Source organism: Callithrix jacchus, chromosome 12, assembly GCF_049354715.1.
Source record: "Callithrix jacchus isolate 240 chromosome 12, calJac240_pri, whole genome shotgun sequence".
Classification (NCBI taxonomy): domain Eukaryota; kingdom Metazoa; phylum Chordata; class Mammalia; order Primates; family Cebidae; genus Callithrix; species Callithrix jacchus.
In genome coordinates, this window is record NC_133513.1 from 4,544,770 (window position 1) to 4,558,802 (window position 14,033).

At 60.9% G+C, this 14,033-nt stretch overlaps 3 protein-coding genes across 13 annotated transcripts; 2 read left to right on the forward strand and 1 right to left on the reverse strand.

Moving 5' to 3' along the window:
* The first annotated feature begins 4,593 nt into the window (after positions 1 to 4,593).
* Positions 4,594 to 7,313, forward strand: PGP (phosphoglycolate phosphatase). Of its 2 annotated transcripts, XR_004731634.3 has the most exons (3): positions 4,594 to 5,262; positions 5,346 to 5,818; positions 6,290 to 7,313. XR_004731634.3 is itself a non-coding variant. In XM_002755802.7 (2 exons), exons 1-2 carry the CDS (start codon positions 4,623 to 4,625, stop codon positions 5,669 to 5,671), a joined length of 966 nt encoding a protein of 321 aa, XP_002755848.4. In that variant the 5' UTR covers positions 4,594 to 4,622; the 3' UTR covers positions 5,672 to 7,313. The 2 variants fall into 2 exon arrangements, 1 of the variants encoding a protein (XP_002755848.4); XM_002755802.7 differs by having other exon boundaries at positions 5,346 to 7,313.
* BRICD5 (BRICHOS domain containing 5) lies at positions 6,327 to 13,692 on the forward strand. 10 transcript variants are annotated; one of them, XM_035266551.3, is made up of 6 exons: positions 6,327 to 8,461; positions 8,570 to 8,692; positions 8,933 to 9,088; positions 9,163 to 9,264; positions 9,507 to 9,660; positions 9,748 to 9,953. In XM_035266551.3, the coding sequence occupies exons 1-6, from the start codon at positions 8,411 to 8,413 to the stop codon at positions 9,840 to 9,842; spliced, it is 681 nt and encodes a 226-aa protein (XP_035122442.3). In that variant the 5' UTR covers positions 6,327 to 8,410; the 3' UTR covers positions 9,843 to 9,953. The 10 variants fall into 10 exon arrangements, 9 of the variants coding, with proteins under 9 accessions (XP_035122442.3, XP_078200531.1, XP_078200532.1 ...); XM_078344405.1 differs by having other exon boundaries at positions 9,493 to 13,692; XM_078344406.1 differs by having other exon boundaries at positions 6,327 to 8,692.
* On the reverse strand, positions 9,807 to 13,692 carry MLST8 (MTOR associated protein MLST8). Its single transcript, XM_035266547.3, has 9 exons — positions 13,653 to 13,692; positions 12,951 to 13,104; positions 12,756 to 12,807; positions 12,508 to 12,670; positions 12,082 to 12,157; positions 11,847 to 11,999; positions 10,871 to 10,995; positions 10,560 to 10,723; positions 9,807 to 10,428 (listed from the first exon to the last, which is right to left on the reverse strand). The coding sequence occupies exons 2-9, from the start codon at positions 13,077 to 13,079 to the stop codon at positions 10,310 to 10,312; spliced, it is 981 nt and encodes a 326-aa protein (XP_035122438.1). The 5' UTR covers positions 13,080 to 13,104; positions 13,653 to 13,692; the 3' UTR covers positions 9,807 to 10,309.
* Positions 13,693 to 14,033: the final 341 nt, after the last annotated feature.

A 14,033-nucleotide genomic window follows, 5' to 3' on the forward strand; every position in this document is an offset into this window, starting at 1 on the left:
ATAGGGGTGTGGCCTGGAAGGGCAGAGGCGGAGCCCGGCGCGCTGAGAGCAGAGACGGGGCGGGACTGCGGGAAGGGCGTCGTTACGGTGGAGCAGATTGACAGGCAGAGGGCGGGGCAGCAGGAGGCTGCGCTCGGATTTGAGAGCTAGAGGACGCGAGAGACGGGCGAACTGGCGGGCGCTACAGAGCCGCGCCCCAGAGCGTCCGGAGCCTGGTACAGGTAGACCCGCCCGCGGCTGCCGCTGGGAAGCCGCAGTAGATCCAACTCAGGGGTTCAGTGCTCGCCGCCTCCTGACCGCCTCGGGCGTTAGAGCCTCCCAAGATGATCACCCGGGTCACAGGAGAAGAACCCGGGTCGGGGATGGCTTATGGGTGGCTTTGCGAAGCTGTTTTATTCTTTTTATACTTTTTAAATTTTAAAAACTTTACTTGTATTTTTTAAATAGAGATGGGGGTCTCGCTATGTTACCTAGACTGGTCTCAAAGTCCTAACCTCAAACAACTTACCCATTTCCACCTCCCAAAGTACCAGGATTACAGGCGTGAGCTGCTGCTCCCGGCCACCCTGCACTGGATTTGGGGGCTTTTTGGGGTGAGAGGTTGTTTTTTAGTTTTTTGAGACAGAGTCTCGCTCTGTCACCCAGGCTTGCGCGCAGGCGCGATCTCGGCTCACTGCAACCTCCGCCTCGATTCTTCTGCTTCAGCCTCCTGAGTAGCTAGAACTACAGGCGCCCACCACCCCACCCGGCTAATTTTTTGTATTTTCAGCAGACACAGGGTTTCACCATGTTGGCCAGGCTGCTCTTGAACTCCCGACCTCAGGTGATCCACCCGGCCTCCCAAAGTGCTGGGATTACAAGCGTGAGCCACAGAGACTGGCTGGTTTTTGGGTTTTTTTTGAGACAGTGTCTCGCCCTTTCGCCCAGTCTGGAGTTCAGTGCCTTGATGTCAGCTCACTACAGCCTCCACACCCACCTCAAGTAGCTGGGACTACAGGCGCCAGCCACCATGCCCAGCTAATTTTTGTATATTTTGTAGAGATGGGTTTTTGCGATGTTGCCCAAGCTGGTGTGGAACTCCTGAGCTCAAGCGATTCACCCACCTAAGCCCGTTTATATACTTTCATTTATCTATCTATCTATCTATCTATCTATTTTGAGGCAGAGTTTCACTCTTGTTACCCAGGCTGGAGTGCAATGGTGTGATCTTGGCTCACTGCAACCTCCACCTCCGGGGTTCAGGCAATTCTCCTGCCTCAGCCTCCCAAGTAGCTAGGACTACAGGTGCGCGCCACCGTGCCCAGTTAATTTTTGTATTTTTTTAGTAGAGACGGGGTTTCACCATGTTGACCAAGATGGTCTCAATCTCTTGACCTCGTGATCCACCCGCCTCGGCCTCCCAAAGCGCTGGGATTACAGGCTTGAGCCACCGCGCCCAGCCACATTCTTTTTCAACATCCCTCTTTTTAGCTTAGCTCATTAGAAGCAACACATCTGTGAAAACACTGATTCAATGGCTACTTACATTTTCTACTTCGATGTAAGTTGATGTAACACTGTTAAGAAATAGTGTCTGTCCTTGTACCACTGAAAGCCGTCCCCAGGTCAGCTTGTGGTATGAGATCCTTACTTGAGGAGACACTGGGGCCATCCGCTCACAGGGAGAGAATGAATGCCTCCTGTGTGTCGGACACCCATCATAGAGGGGTCCTTTCCCCCCAGATGCAGGGCTACCTCAGGCTGTTCCCAAAGTCAGTCCTCCCCTGTAAAGCGCACTTTCCCTCCCAGCCTCAGCTAGGACCTTGCCCACATGTGACCATGCTTCCCCTCCACCTGCAGACCTACAGGCACATTCCACAGATGCTAAGCCGACCAGATGGGCAGAGCTCAGCTTTGGGGTTGACCGAGTTTAATCCCGACTCAACCTTGTCCAGCCGGCCACTGTCCGTGCTGTTTGGCCATTTATAAATGGAGTTGTGAATAATCCCTGTCCCTCAGAGCTGTCCTGTGACTCTCAGAAGGTAATGCAGGTAAGGAGTGGTGCCGTGGCCTAGATGCTCACAGAGTCCACAGTAAACCGAGGCAGCCGGGCCAGTATGGGAGATGGCCCGTGGCTGGGCATCAGCGGCAGTTCTCACTCCGGCCGTCATCTCAGATCAACTGCCTGTTGCTCTGTGGTAAGGGCAGAGTTTGTGATCTTTTGTCAAATCCACTTCTACTCAAGGCCATCTTTTTTTTTTTTTTTTTTTGCTTTTCTGAGACAGAGTCTCGCTCTGTCCCCAGGCTGGAGTGCAATGGTGGACAAACAGCACGGACCTCAGCTCACTGCAGCCTCCACCTCCCAGCTTCAAGTGATTCTCCTGTCTCAGCCTCTCAAGTAGCTGGGCCCCACCACCACACTCAAGCTAATTTTTGTATTTTTAGAAGAGACAGGGTTTCACCATATTGGCCAGGCTGGTCTCAAACTCCTGATCTCAGGTGATCTCCCCACCTCAGCCTCCCAAAGTGCTGGGATTACAGGCGTGAGCCACCATACCCAGCCAGGTGGATGAATTTCACAGATATCATATTAAACCACAGAAACAAGCTTGGTCATGACTCTCTGCTGATAGGAGTCAGAAAAGTGGTCAGAAATGGGCTATCCGCTATTGACTGAATAGGAACAAGAGGGAACTCTGGGGTGTTGGAAATACTTTATGCTTCGGTCTGGGTTATGTTTACACAAGCATATACATAGGTAAAAAATCTGCTGGGTGCAGCGACTCATGCCTGTAATCCCAGCAGCACTTTGGGAGGCCAAGACGGGAGGACTGCTGGAGGCCAGGAGTTGGAGACCAGCCTGGACAACATAGTGAGACTATGTTGTCTCTATAAAAAATTTAAACAAAAATGAAAATTAGGCTGGGCGGGATGGCTCACGCCTGTAATCCCAGCACTTTGGGAGGCCGAGGCGGGCGGATCACCTAAGGACAGAAGTCCAAGACCAGCCTGCTAACATGGTGAAACCCCATTTCTACTAAAAATACAAAAACTTAGCCAGGCATGGTGGCATGGGCCTGTAATCCCAGCTACTTGGGGGGCTGAGATAGGAGCATCACATCAGCCTGGGAGGTCAAGGCTGCAGAGAGCTGTGATCCAGCCACTGGACCCCAGCCTTGGAGACAGAACGAGACCGTATCTCGAAATGTATATCCATGTAAAAATGTAAAACTTCCATCGAGCTCCACAGTTTTCATGCCCTTTACTGTAAGCCTCAAAGTAAATATCTAATAATTGGTGATGATGATGGTGAGCAAACTCTGAGTACCAGGTTCTAGGCAGCGTCTTTTTTGTTTTGTTTTGAGACGGAGTCTTACTCTGTCGCCACGCTGGAGTGCAGTGGCGCAATCTCGGCTCACTGCAACCTCCGCCTGGGTTCAAGCGATTCTTCCGCCCCAGCCTCCCCAGTAGCTGGGACCACAGGTGCGCACCACCACGCCCGGCTAATTTTTGTTGTTGTTGTTGTTTATTTTTTTTTTTTTTGAAACGGAGTTTCGCTCCTGTTACCCAGGCGGGAGTGCAATGGCGCCATCTCGGTTCACCGCAACCTCCTCCTCCTCCTGGGTTCAGGCAATTCTCCTGCCTCAGCCTCCTGAGTAGCTGGGATTACAGGCACGCGCCACCATGCCCAGCTAATTTTTGTATTTTTAGTAGAGACGGGGTTTCAACATGTTGACCAGGATGGTCTCGATCTCTTGACCTCGTGATCACCCAGCCTCGGCCTCCCAAAGTGCTGGGATTACAGGCGTGAGCCACCGCGCCCGGCAATTTCTGTATTTTTAGTAGAGACGGGGATTCACCATGTTGACCAGGATGGTCTCGATCTCTTGACCTCGTGATCACCCAGCCTCGGCCTCCCAAAGTGCTGGGATTACAGGCGTGAGCTACCGCGCCCGGGCAGACAGGGTCTTTAGCCCCTAAACCCACTGCCTGGGAATGGCCGGTCTGTGTGACCGCCGAGGCACGGGGAACGTGTTTTTGCAAAGGACCGAGGCGAGCACGCAGCCTTGCGGAGGAGGGAGTCCCGGGCTGGCCGGTAAACGACACACTTGCTGGCCCGGTGTCCGGAACGCGTCCCCTGCGACCCCGGACCCTCCCGCCGCGCTCCTGCGGGAGCCCTGGCCGGACCCGCGAGAGAGACCGGCCAATGCGCAGCCGGCCGGGCCCGGGTCACTCCGTGAAGGGCCTCCTCACCTAGGCTGACCACCGGCTTCCAACGGGCGCACGACCCCGCGGCCGCTGGGGAGCAGCGCAGCCTTGCGCCTGCGCCACTCTCCCTTCAGCCGTATTTCCGCAGCGAGCCCTCCACACCGAATGCCGGTTGGCGCCCTGCCAACCAATCACAGGTGCGCCCCGGACCCGGCAGCCAATGGTCGCCCGCCTCCCCGCGTCGGGCCGCGCCAGTTGGCCCTGATCTCCCGCAGCCCGCGGGAAGCGGGGGCGGATTGGCGAAGGCGACGGCCAATGGGCGGCGGGCGCGAGACGCGGGGCCAATGAGCGCCCCGGGGGCGGGGAGGGCACCGCGGCTGGCGGCTGCGAGGAGCGGCCGGCGGCGGCGGCGGCGGCGGCGGCCGGTGGCGGCCATGGCGGCAACGGCGGCCGATGGCGACGACGCCCGCTGCGTGCGGTTGAGCGCCGAGCGGGCCCAGGCGCTGCTGGCCGACGTGGACACGCTGCTCTTTGACTGCGACGGGGTGCTGTGGCGCGGGGAGACGGCCGTGCCAGGGGCGCCCGAGGCCCTGCGGGCGCTGCGTGCCCGCGGCAAGCGCCTGGGCTTCATAACCAACAACAGCAGCAAGACCCGCGCGGCCTACGCCGAGAAGCTGCGGCGCCTGGGCTTCGGGGGCCCTGCGGGGCCCGGCGCCGGCCTGGAGGTCTTCGGCACCGCCTACTGCACCGCGCTCTACCTGCGCCAGCGCCTGGCCGGCGCGCCCTCGCCCAAGGCCTACGTGCTGGGCAGCCCGGCCCTGGCCGCGGAGCTGGAGGCCGTGGGCGTCGCGTGCGTGGGCGTGGGGCCCGAGCCGCTACAGGGCGAGGGGCCCGGCGACTGGCTGCACGCGCCGCTGGAGCCCGACGTGCGCGCGGTGGTGGTGGGGTTCGACCCGCACTTCAGCTACATGAAGCTCACCCGCGCCCTGCGCTACCTGCAGCAGCCGGGCTGCCTGCTCGTGGGCACCAACATGGACAACCGGCTGCCGCTGGAGAACGGCCGCTTCATCGCGGGTCCGTGCGCCCCGGGGCGGGAGGCTGGGGGGCACGCCCGGGCCCCCTCCCCGCCCGCTGACCGGGTCCCCTGTGCCCCGCAGGTACCGGCTGCCTGGTCCGAGCCGTGGAGATGGCCGCCCAGCGCCAGGCCGACATCATCGGGAAGCCCAGCCGCTTCATCTTCGACTGCGTGTCCCAGGAGTACGGCATCGACCCCGAGCGCACCGTCATGGTGGGGGACCGGCTGGACACGGACATCCTTCTGGGCGTCACCTGCGGCCTCAAGACCATTCTGACCCTCACCGGGGTCTCCACGCTTGGGGACGTGAAGAGGAATCAGGAAAGTGACTGCGTGGCCAAGAAGAAAATGGTCCCCGACTTCTACGTGGACAGCATAGCCGACCTTTTGCCCGCCCTTCAAGGTTAAAGATTGAGTGTCTTTAATCTCCAGAATAAAAAAAGAAAAGTTGAAAATTAGTTACCCAAATTAATAGGTGGGGCTTAAGCATCTTCCCGGCCAGGTGGCTTCAAAGAATGTAATTGGAGTTGAGCAAAGGCATTCCTTGTTAACCTTGTAAGTAAACGTTTGGGGGACGGTTTTGTTTACAGATGCCTGTAACTGAAGTTGCACTTTGAGGCTTGGAAGGCGTTGTGGGGTGGGTTCTGGGCCTTGGGCAGGGTTGGCAGGGGCAGGCTCTGCACCTGTCTGGGATTCAGGTATCCGGGCCTGAGGCGCTTCTAGGGGTGTGTGTCCTATACTTTATTGGAAAACTCATTCAGGGATCCAGCCCCTCGGGCGCAGAGGGACCGATTATTCTGCTGGGAGACGCTTTTGTGGACCAAGGCCCCATCAGTGTGACTGACAGTCCAGCGGAGCCTTCTGTGTCCCTCTGCTTCCCAGCAGGTTGGGAACGGAGGAGGGAGCTGCTCCCAGGTGCCATCTCCTTGCCCTTGGGTGCAAAGTGCTGCCCTCACCACCCTTCCGCCTCCCCTGCTTCCTTGAAAACCACTCTGATGTCACAATTGAGTGTCTGTTCCGTTTCAGATACCCAGGGCTGCTGCTCCTCACACACAGCTGCCCAGTTCTGTAAACGCAGCCCAGCTAAACCGCAGCTGTCGAGTGTGCGTTTAAACCCAGGTGACTTGGACTGAGCAGCCGCAAGGCCGGGGACGCCTTCGCTCAACTCCGAGGCTGCAGTGCAGGGAGCTCAGAGCAGTGTTGGTGCCAGTTTAACTTTGAACAATCGTGTCAGGCAATGGATTTGAATGTGAAGTGTGTTAATTCTGTGCTCTGTCTCGTAGGGAAGATCCCACTGAAGAAGCCTTTATGCCCTGCAGCATGTTGGCCAAGGAATGCCTGTGATCCAGGGCTCTGGGAGGGGGAGGAGAGTTGTGTCCCCAAGAACAGGAAGTCCTTTACGAAGCATCCAGCCTCTTCCTGTCCTTCCATTCCCTAGTTGGAGTAGGGGTTGGAGGCTGGTGGCCCAGGAAGTCACCTGCCTTGCCCTGGATTCCCTTGTCATTGGCCAGCAGGAGGACTTGGCAGGGCCACCAGCTCGCCAAGGTTCTGAGTGGGGCTCTGGCCTTTCCTGCCTGCTCCATGGCTCAGCTGACCTTTCACAGGCCTGACAGCAGACTCAGCAGGGCCAGCCCAGGACACTGCACCTTCTGGCTGGCTCCCTACCGCCACCTTGCCCTGCACCTGGCGGCTTCTCTACTGGCCTCACAGCATTCCTCTTGGTCATGAAGACTTCTCAGAGCAATAAGGGGGGTTCTGAGCCTTCAGCACCTCCCAGACCAGGGATGTCAGGTTCAGAGGGTGCTACAGGGCAGCATGAGGGTGGTTGTGCTCACAAAGCTGGTGGCACTGATGCTGGCTCGGTGAGGTCGGCTCCAGCTGGGTCTGGCCGGGCAGGGCGAATTCATGCTAGGAGCACATGGCAGATGCAGCTGCGGCGATGCCTCCCTCTTGCTGTGTGGGGGCTGGGAGTCCCTGTGCACCCTGTCTCCAGCCCGTGAGGGGCTGTGGCACTGTGTGCCCCGGAGCACAGATTAAACTCTCAAACCCACAGTGGCTCAGGTGTCCTTGCTGTCGACTTGCTTTGGCCCTGGGCACCGCCGTCTCACCGCAGGTGGGAGGACTCAAAGTAGATGGGTGGCTGGGGTTCCAGCTCCACAGTGGGAATGCCAGCTGTCCACTCCCAGCCTGGTTCAGAGGAACGTGTTCTGGAGAAGGAGGGAAGCCAGGGAAAGGGGCTTGGAGTGAATGAAGCTGGTGGGGCTCATGGGCACACATGGGCTGCTATGTCAGATTTCCCAGGGCAGGGAGTAGAGCTGAGTTAGAAACAAGTCCGGCTGGGTTGGGTGTGGTGGCTCACGCCTGTGATCCCAGCACTTTGGGAGGCTGAGGCAGGCAGATCACTTGAGGTCAGGCATTCGAGGCCAGCCTGACCAACATGGTGAAACCTGGTCTCCTAAAAATACAAAAATGAGCCGGGTGTGGTGGGTGCCTGGAATCACAGCTACTTGGGAGGCTGAGGCAGAAGAATTGCTTGAACCTGGGAGGTTGCAGTGAGCCGAGATGGAGCCACTGCACTCCAACCTGAGGGACACTGTGAAACTCCATCTCAAAGGCATGCTGGGCAGGCCCCCAAGGCTGGCCTGACCATGCCAGGGGGCACAGGCTCCAGCAGGCTGCCTCTCCACACTCCAGCCTTCAGGAACCCCTGGTCTTGGGCATGTACTCTGTGGGATGCCATTTGGCCCCATCTCACACTGGGGGGCTGGGAAGCAGCTGGGGGTACACAGTCCCGTATGAGTCATTCATTGAACCAGGCCTCATCCACCCCAACCACACTTAGCAAGTCACCCTGGCTGGGCCTGTGCTGCCTCCAGTTGGTCATCTGGACTGGATTTCCCCGCAGCCAAGCACTATGCTTCCCAGACCCTGGTATCCAGTCTGTGCAGGCCAGGTGTCTGGAGCCAGGCCTGGTGACAGGTATCCCCCAGGTGGGAGGAGGGGACTGTCCTGGCTCTGACCCGGATATCAGATCCGGAGCTGAGGGGGAGGCGTGGGGTCAGGAGGGGAGGCGTCCTGAGGTTTCCCTGGCCAAGGTTGCAGACAAGGGGCGCAGACAATCGGCGCATTGTGAGCAGGGGCTGCAGCATGGAGCCAGCAAGCTGCTGCGCGGAGCGCCCCGAAGCTGGGCCTGCAGGGGTGAGTGGGCTCCCATCACTCCTGCAGCAAGGACCCAGGGGGTGCCCCAGGCCACTTGCTCCGTGGTCTCTAACCCCCATGACCCCTCTGACCCTGACGCATGCCCAGGTGAAGACCAAGCCCTGCTGTGGGGGCTGGAGAGCCGCGGGCCTGCTGCTGCTGCTGCTGCTGGCACTGGCTGCAGGGACTGTGGCTGGAGGGCTTCTTGGCTTCGCTCAGGGCCCTCCCAAGGTGAGCCCCTCCTCAGGACCAGGGTCGTGGGCAGTGGGAAGGGGGAGGGGAAGCTGGCATATCCCAGCCTCCAGCAGAGCCAGGGCACAGAGCCGGGAGTGATACAGCCGCCTTGGAGCAGATGGCTGGAGGAGTAAGGGGCAGAAGGGCCACTCAGGGATGTCAGAATCCTGAGCCCAGAGCTGGGGGCTGTGCTGGGGTTGCCCAGCTACCCAGCTGAACTCTCAACTCCACTGCCAGCCACGGCTGCAGACGCTGCGAATGACCCTCCCGAGCCCCCACATGTCGAGGCCCAACCAAACCATCCTGGTGGACGTGGCCCAGAATGCGGCAACCATCACAGTGACCGCACCTCAGAGCAACCACAGCTGGGTGGTGCTGTTCGACGGGCAGAGCGTGAGTGGGCAGGGAGGGACTGCCCTCACAGGTGTCAGCTGGGGTGGCCCTGCCTCACCCCCCTGCCTCCCCAGGGCTGCATCTGTTACCGCCCTGAGGAGCACCACGCCTGCTTCCTCCGCCTGATGGGGGACAGTGATCGGGAGACCCTGCGGCTGCTGGTGGATACCTCCAAGGTGAGCTGTCCTGCTGGGCGCAGCCCCCAGCCAGGGGCCAGACAAAAGGTCCTGTGTGCAGCCCAGCGCAGGGCAGGCTGGGGCTCTGGTTTCAGGGAACAGGAAGCTCTCTCCTCCCTGAGCACAGGCTGCTGACAAGAGCCGAAGGTGGGGTCATCACTGGGGTTGGGAGGGGCCCGGCCCCGCCCAGCCAGGAGCAGAAAGGAGTCCCCTCCCATGGCCCACCAGAGTCTTCTCAGCAGGCCCAAGGGACTCCGGGCCCCAGCCAGGACACCCACCACACCCAGGAGCTGCTGGCAGTGCTGGGGAGCCACGAGGTGGACCCCACCCAGGTGGGCGCTTTGGTGCAGCACCTGTGCGCAAGGACCCCCATCTACTGGGCCCAGCGTGTGGAGGGTGAGTTGGGGTTGCTGCATGGGGAGGCCAGACCCACGGAGGAGCTGGGGTCAGAGCCCTTGGGAACTCACGACGCCCTCACCACAGGGCCCCGGAGGCAGCGGCTCATCTATCTCTGCATCGACATCTGCTTCCCAAGCAACATCTGTGTATCAGTCTGCTTTTATTACCTCCCAGACTGAGCCCCCGACCTGGCCAAGCCCAGCCCCAGTCCCCAGTCCAGCGGGCTGGCCAGATCGCCCGCACCAGGGAGGACAGCTGCCGGCGGGGACGAATAAACCCTTCCACCTGGCCGTGGTGTTCTCTGTGGCCTGAGGTCCTGAAACTCGGTCAGGGAGGGGCAGAGTTGGGAGTGGGCACCAGCCTCAGGTGCCTCCGCAGCTTCAAGCACTGGGCCGACTTTCCTAGGGAGTGCAGGCTAGCCCAGTCTAGGAGTGGGCACCCGGGCTTGCGTCACCCTGAGCTGTCACATCCGGATAAGCAACTGGGGGCTGAGAGGCCTAGGGTGGCCTGGCCCGGCAGCTGGAGCCACGGGGGGCCGTCAGGTCCAGCTGGCACAGGCCGGCCATAGGCCGTACTGTGACCTGGGTGTTGCATGGGTCCCTCAAGTTGCCACCACCTGCACCAGGCAGACCCGAGGGGGCACAGGCTAGCCCAGCACACTGTCGTTGAAGGCCAGGCAGACGACAGCCTTCTGGTGGCCGCCATATTCTCTCTTGATCTCTCCAGTCTCCACACACCAGAGCCGGGCTAGGTTGTCTGAAGAAGCTGGAGTGGGAGGATGGGCAGGGCTCAGAGCACAGGTGCAGGCCGGGCAGAGAGCCCGAGCAGAGGGGGAGCAGCAGCCTGGGTGGGCTGGCTGTGGAGGCCAGGGACCGGGGAAGTGGGGCAGAGCTCACCAGTGACGATGTATTGGGAGTCCCCCGAGAAGGCACAGCCCCACATCCAGCCTCGCGAGGACTCCCCGGGGTTGCCGCTCTTGATGCTCAGCTCGGTCATCAGGGAGAAGTTGGACGTCCTCCAGATCTTGCACGTTTGATCAGCTGAGCAGGTGGCGAGGAGCCTGGGGGTGGGGGTGGGGGTGGGGGTGGGGTGTGTCCAGCAGCAGCCACTCCACCCCGCAGCCCCTGATATGCACCCAGCAGCCCCTCCCCTATCCAGGCCCCCGCCCAGGCAGGTCCCCTCCCGGGCCAGCAGGCCCTGCACACACGTGGAATCGGGGCTGAAGCGGCACTGCAGGGCGTAGCGAGTGTGGGCAGGGATCTTGGTCTTGGGGATGAGCTGGGTCACCTCGTCACCAATGCCCCCCGTCAGATTCCAGACATAGCAGTTTCCCTAAAGGCAGGAGGACCATCACCAGTGGCCCGAGGCCTCAGGTCTGAGATACAGGGAAGGATGCCCTTGAGGCACAATACTGGGGGCCAACGGTGCATGGGGACCCGGGATCAGGGGCAGGCAGGCCCCTCCAGACCTGCCTGCAGGAGGCACCTGGGAAGTCTGGCCCCAACCAAGAGCCACAGCCGGCAAGGCAAGAGCAGGAGGCCATGCCTGGCCAAGGACTCAGATTATCCTTTCTGGAGAATGTCCCTGGCCAATGGGAGGACCCAGGAGAAGGGCACCAGCTAGAGGGACAGCATGATCAAGGCTGGGAGAAGGGAAGTCTGGGGACAAGAGGGACAACTGAGGCGCTGGGATTAAATGGAGTTAATGGAAAAAAGTGAGGCGGGAGAGGAGAGCAGGGGCCACGCCATGGCAGCGTACAGGCGAGGCCAGCAGCCCTGGGTCTCCACAGGGGAACGACACCACCTGGCCGGTACTGACCAGGCACCACTAGAAGCATCCAAGGGAGAATAGGTCAGGGCCGGGGGACGTCAGGGAGGAGGTAAGGAGGCCTCAGAGAATGTGTCAGCTGTCATGGGAGACAAGGGTGAGTGGAACCAGGAGGCAACAGGGAGAAAAGAGGGAAGTGGACCGACTTGGGAGAGGCTCCAGAAACCAGAGGGACAGAGCTGCAGACGAGGATGAGGCATTGGGAGTTCTGGCTTTGCTGGCAGGGCGGGTGTTAGCGCCCGGGATGGAAGAAGCGGAAGGGGGTCCCTAAGGGACATCCAGGAATAAGCCTACCTGCAGAGGCTGAGGGCTGAGTGCCAAGCTGCCCCTACCCAGCACCTGCCACCAGGACTCACAGTGCTATTGACGGCTGCCATGTAGCTGGCATCAGGGTCGATGTGGGCAGACGTGATGGAGACCTCAGGCTCAGGGATGAGCTGCTCGTTGTGGTCTGTTTTCAAGTCCCAGATGTGGATGGCCCCGCTCTGGTCGCCCACGATGAGCTCTGCCTGAGGTACGAGGGAGGTGAGGCAGGGCCCAAGCCCGGCTCTCCCAAGTCCCAGGGTGCCCGGCCCCATGAACCCTCCTCACCTGGTTGGGGTGCAGGCACACACAGTTAATGGGCGCGTTCACCTGGAAGATCCGCTGGCACTGCAGGTTCCGGGACCTGCGGGCCGGGCCGGGCCGGGCACGGCACATGCTGACCGTCTGGGCTTGTCGGTGCCCCACCCAGATGGCCTCGGCCTGGCCATTCCTCCCCTCCGTCTACTGACGGGACCTGCCTCTCAGGAAATACTTGGGATGCAGGGCCCTCCACTCCAGAGGAGCCTAAGCCAGTACTGGCAGAAGGGGTACAACGCACAGGCTTTGATGCAGCTCACTCCCCTGTCCTCACTTCAGTAAGTCGCCCGCAGGAAGCTCCCTGTCTCAGCCTCTGCTTGGAAAGAACCCAACCTAAAAACGTCTCCCAGGAGCGGCCCACCCCAGCCCCAGGAAGCAGACCCCTCCCCACCACACCTGAGGTCCCAGATCCTGGCTGTGCAGTCCTCGCCGCCCGTGTACATCCAGCGGCCGTCTTCGTGGAAGCCCACAGATGCGATGTTCTTGTTGACACCGTCATAGCTGATGATGGGGTTGGGGTTATTGGAGTTGAGATCGTACATGCGGATGTGCTGGTAACCTGAGGACACAGGCTGAACTGAAGCTTGGCTGTGCTCAGTCAACCCGCCAGAGGTCAGGGGTTAGAGGTCAAGGGTCACAGATACCTGCAGCAGCAATCATGCTGCGGTCTGGTGTGATCTCCAAGGCATTCACCTGCTGGGACTGTTAAGGATGATGACGGGAGAGCAGCCTTGGGGCCAGGGACTCCCAGGCCTCCACCATCTGGCTTTCAGCCAGGCTGTTGTCCTCACATGAGACACCCCCACAGCGCCACGCTGCCCGCCCCGGGTGGAGGATACAGAGTCTTGGTGCTGGACAGTCCGGGTGCAGATGCCGCTGTGGGCCTGCCAGAACCGCACGGTGTGGTCGTAGCCTGCAGTGGCCAGGATGACTGGGTCACTGCCCACCGTGCCTGGGGAGGTGTTCATGGTGTGGCCTGCACGGGCTCTAGAGCTGAACGGCAAGAGTGAAAGGTCAGAGCATCTGCAGAGCTCGACAGGGGTATGCAGTACTTAAGAGAACACCCTCTGTGCTAAGTAGATTACAGGCCCACGGGGCGCTGCCGGGTGGGGCTTATCATTCCCACTTTACAGATGGGAAAACAAGCGCAGGTAGGTTCAGGGACACGCGTGACACTCGGCTCCGGGTGACTCTGGGGCTCCAGGGCACGCGCTCCGTCCCCGCCCCACGCAGCCGGAGGGGGCGCCGTCCCCGCCGCAACCGGCAGGGGGCAGTCACGCGCATGCCCCACTCTGCCGCAGGAGCGGGCCGCGCGTGCGCAAGGCGGCGGGAGGGCCGGGGGAAGCGGAGCGCTGCGGCTGCGCATGCGTAGCAGGCCAACAGCGGGCCCTGATGGGAACAGGCGCTATCTTGCTGAACTCCCTGAGCTCCCCTGTCCTCCGCCGACCGCCCTTGCTCCGTCCTGCTGGCTGGCTTTCCCGGCCGCGCTCTCCCAGCCACCCAGCAGCTGGTTCTCGGCCCCTGGCTCGCGGCCTCCGTACCTTACGGGCGGCTCCGCACTCCACCGTATCCAGGACGGCTAGGGGAGCCGGAGCGAGTCGATCGAGGCCGAGACCGAGCGTAGAGTTATCGATGGCTCCGTAGGGCGAGACCATGGGGCGGGCGGGGGTAGGTGGGACGAGACCAAAGTTCTAGGGCGGGGAGTTCCCGCCGGGACGAATCCTGAGCGGTCTCCGTGCGCCGCGGCGGGCCCGGCGGGGCGTGGAAGGAAGCCGCAGCTCTGTCCCCGGCGTCCTCCCCACGGGCACTCGACCCTCTGACACGGCTGCCCGTTTCCCAGGCTGTCGGGTCGCGCAGTTCCGGTGCCCTCCCTGACCCACTACTCCTCCACGCTGGGCTAGGATTGGCTGTAAATTACAGGA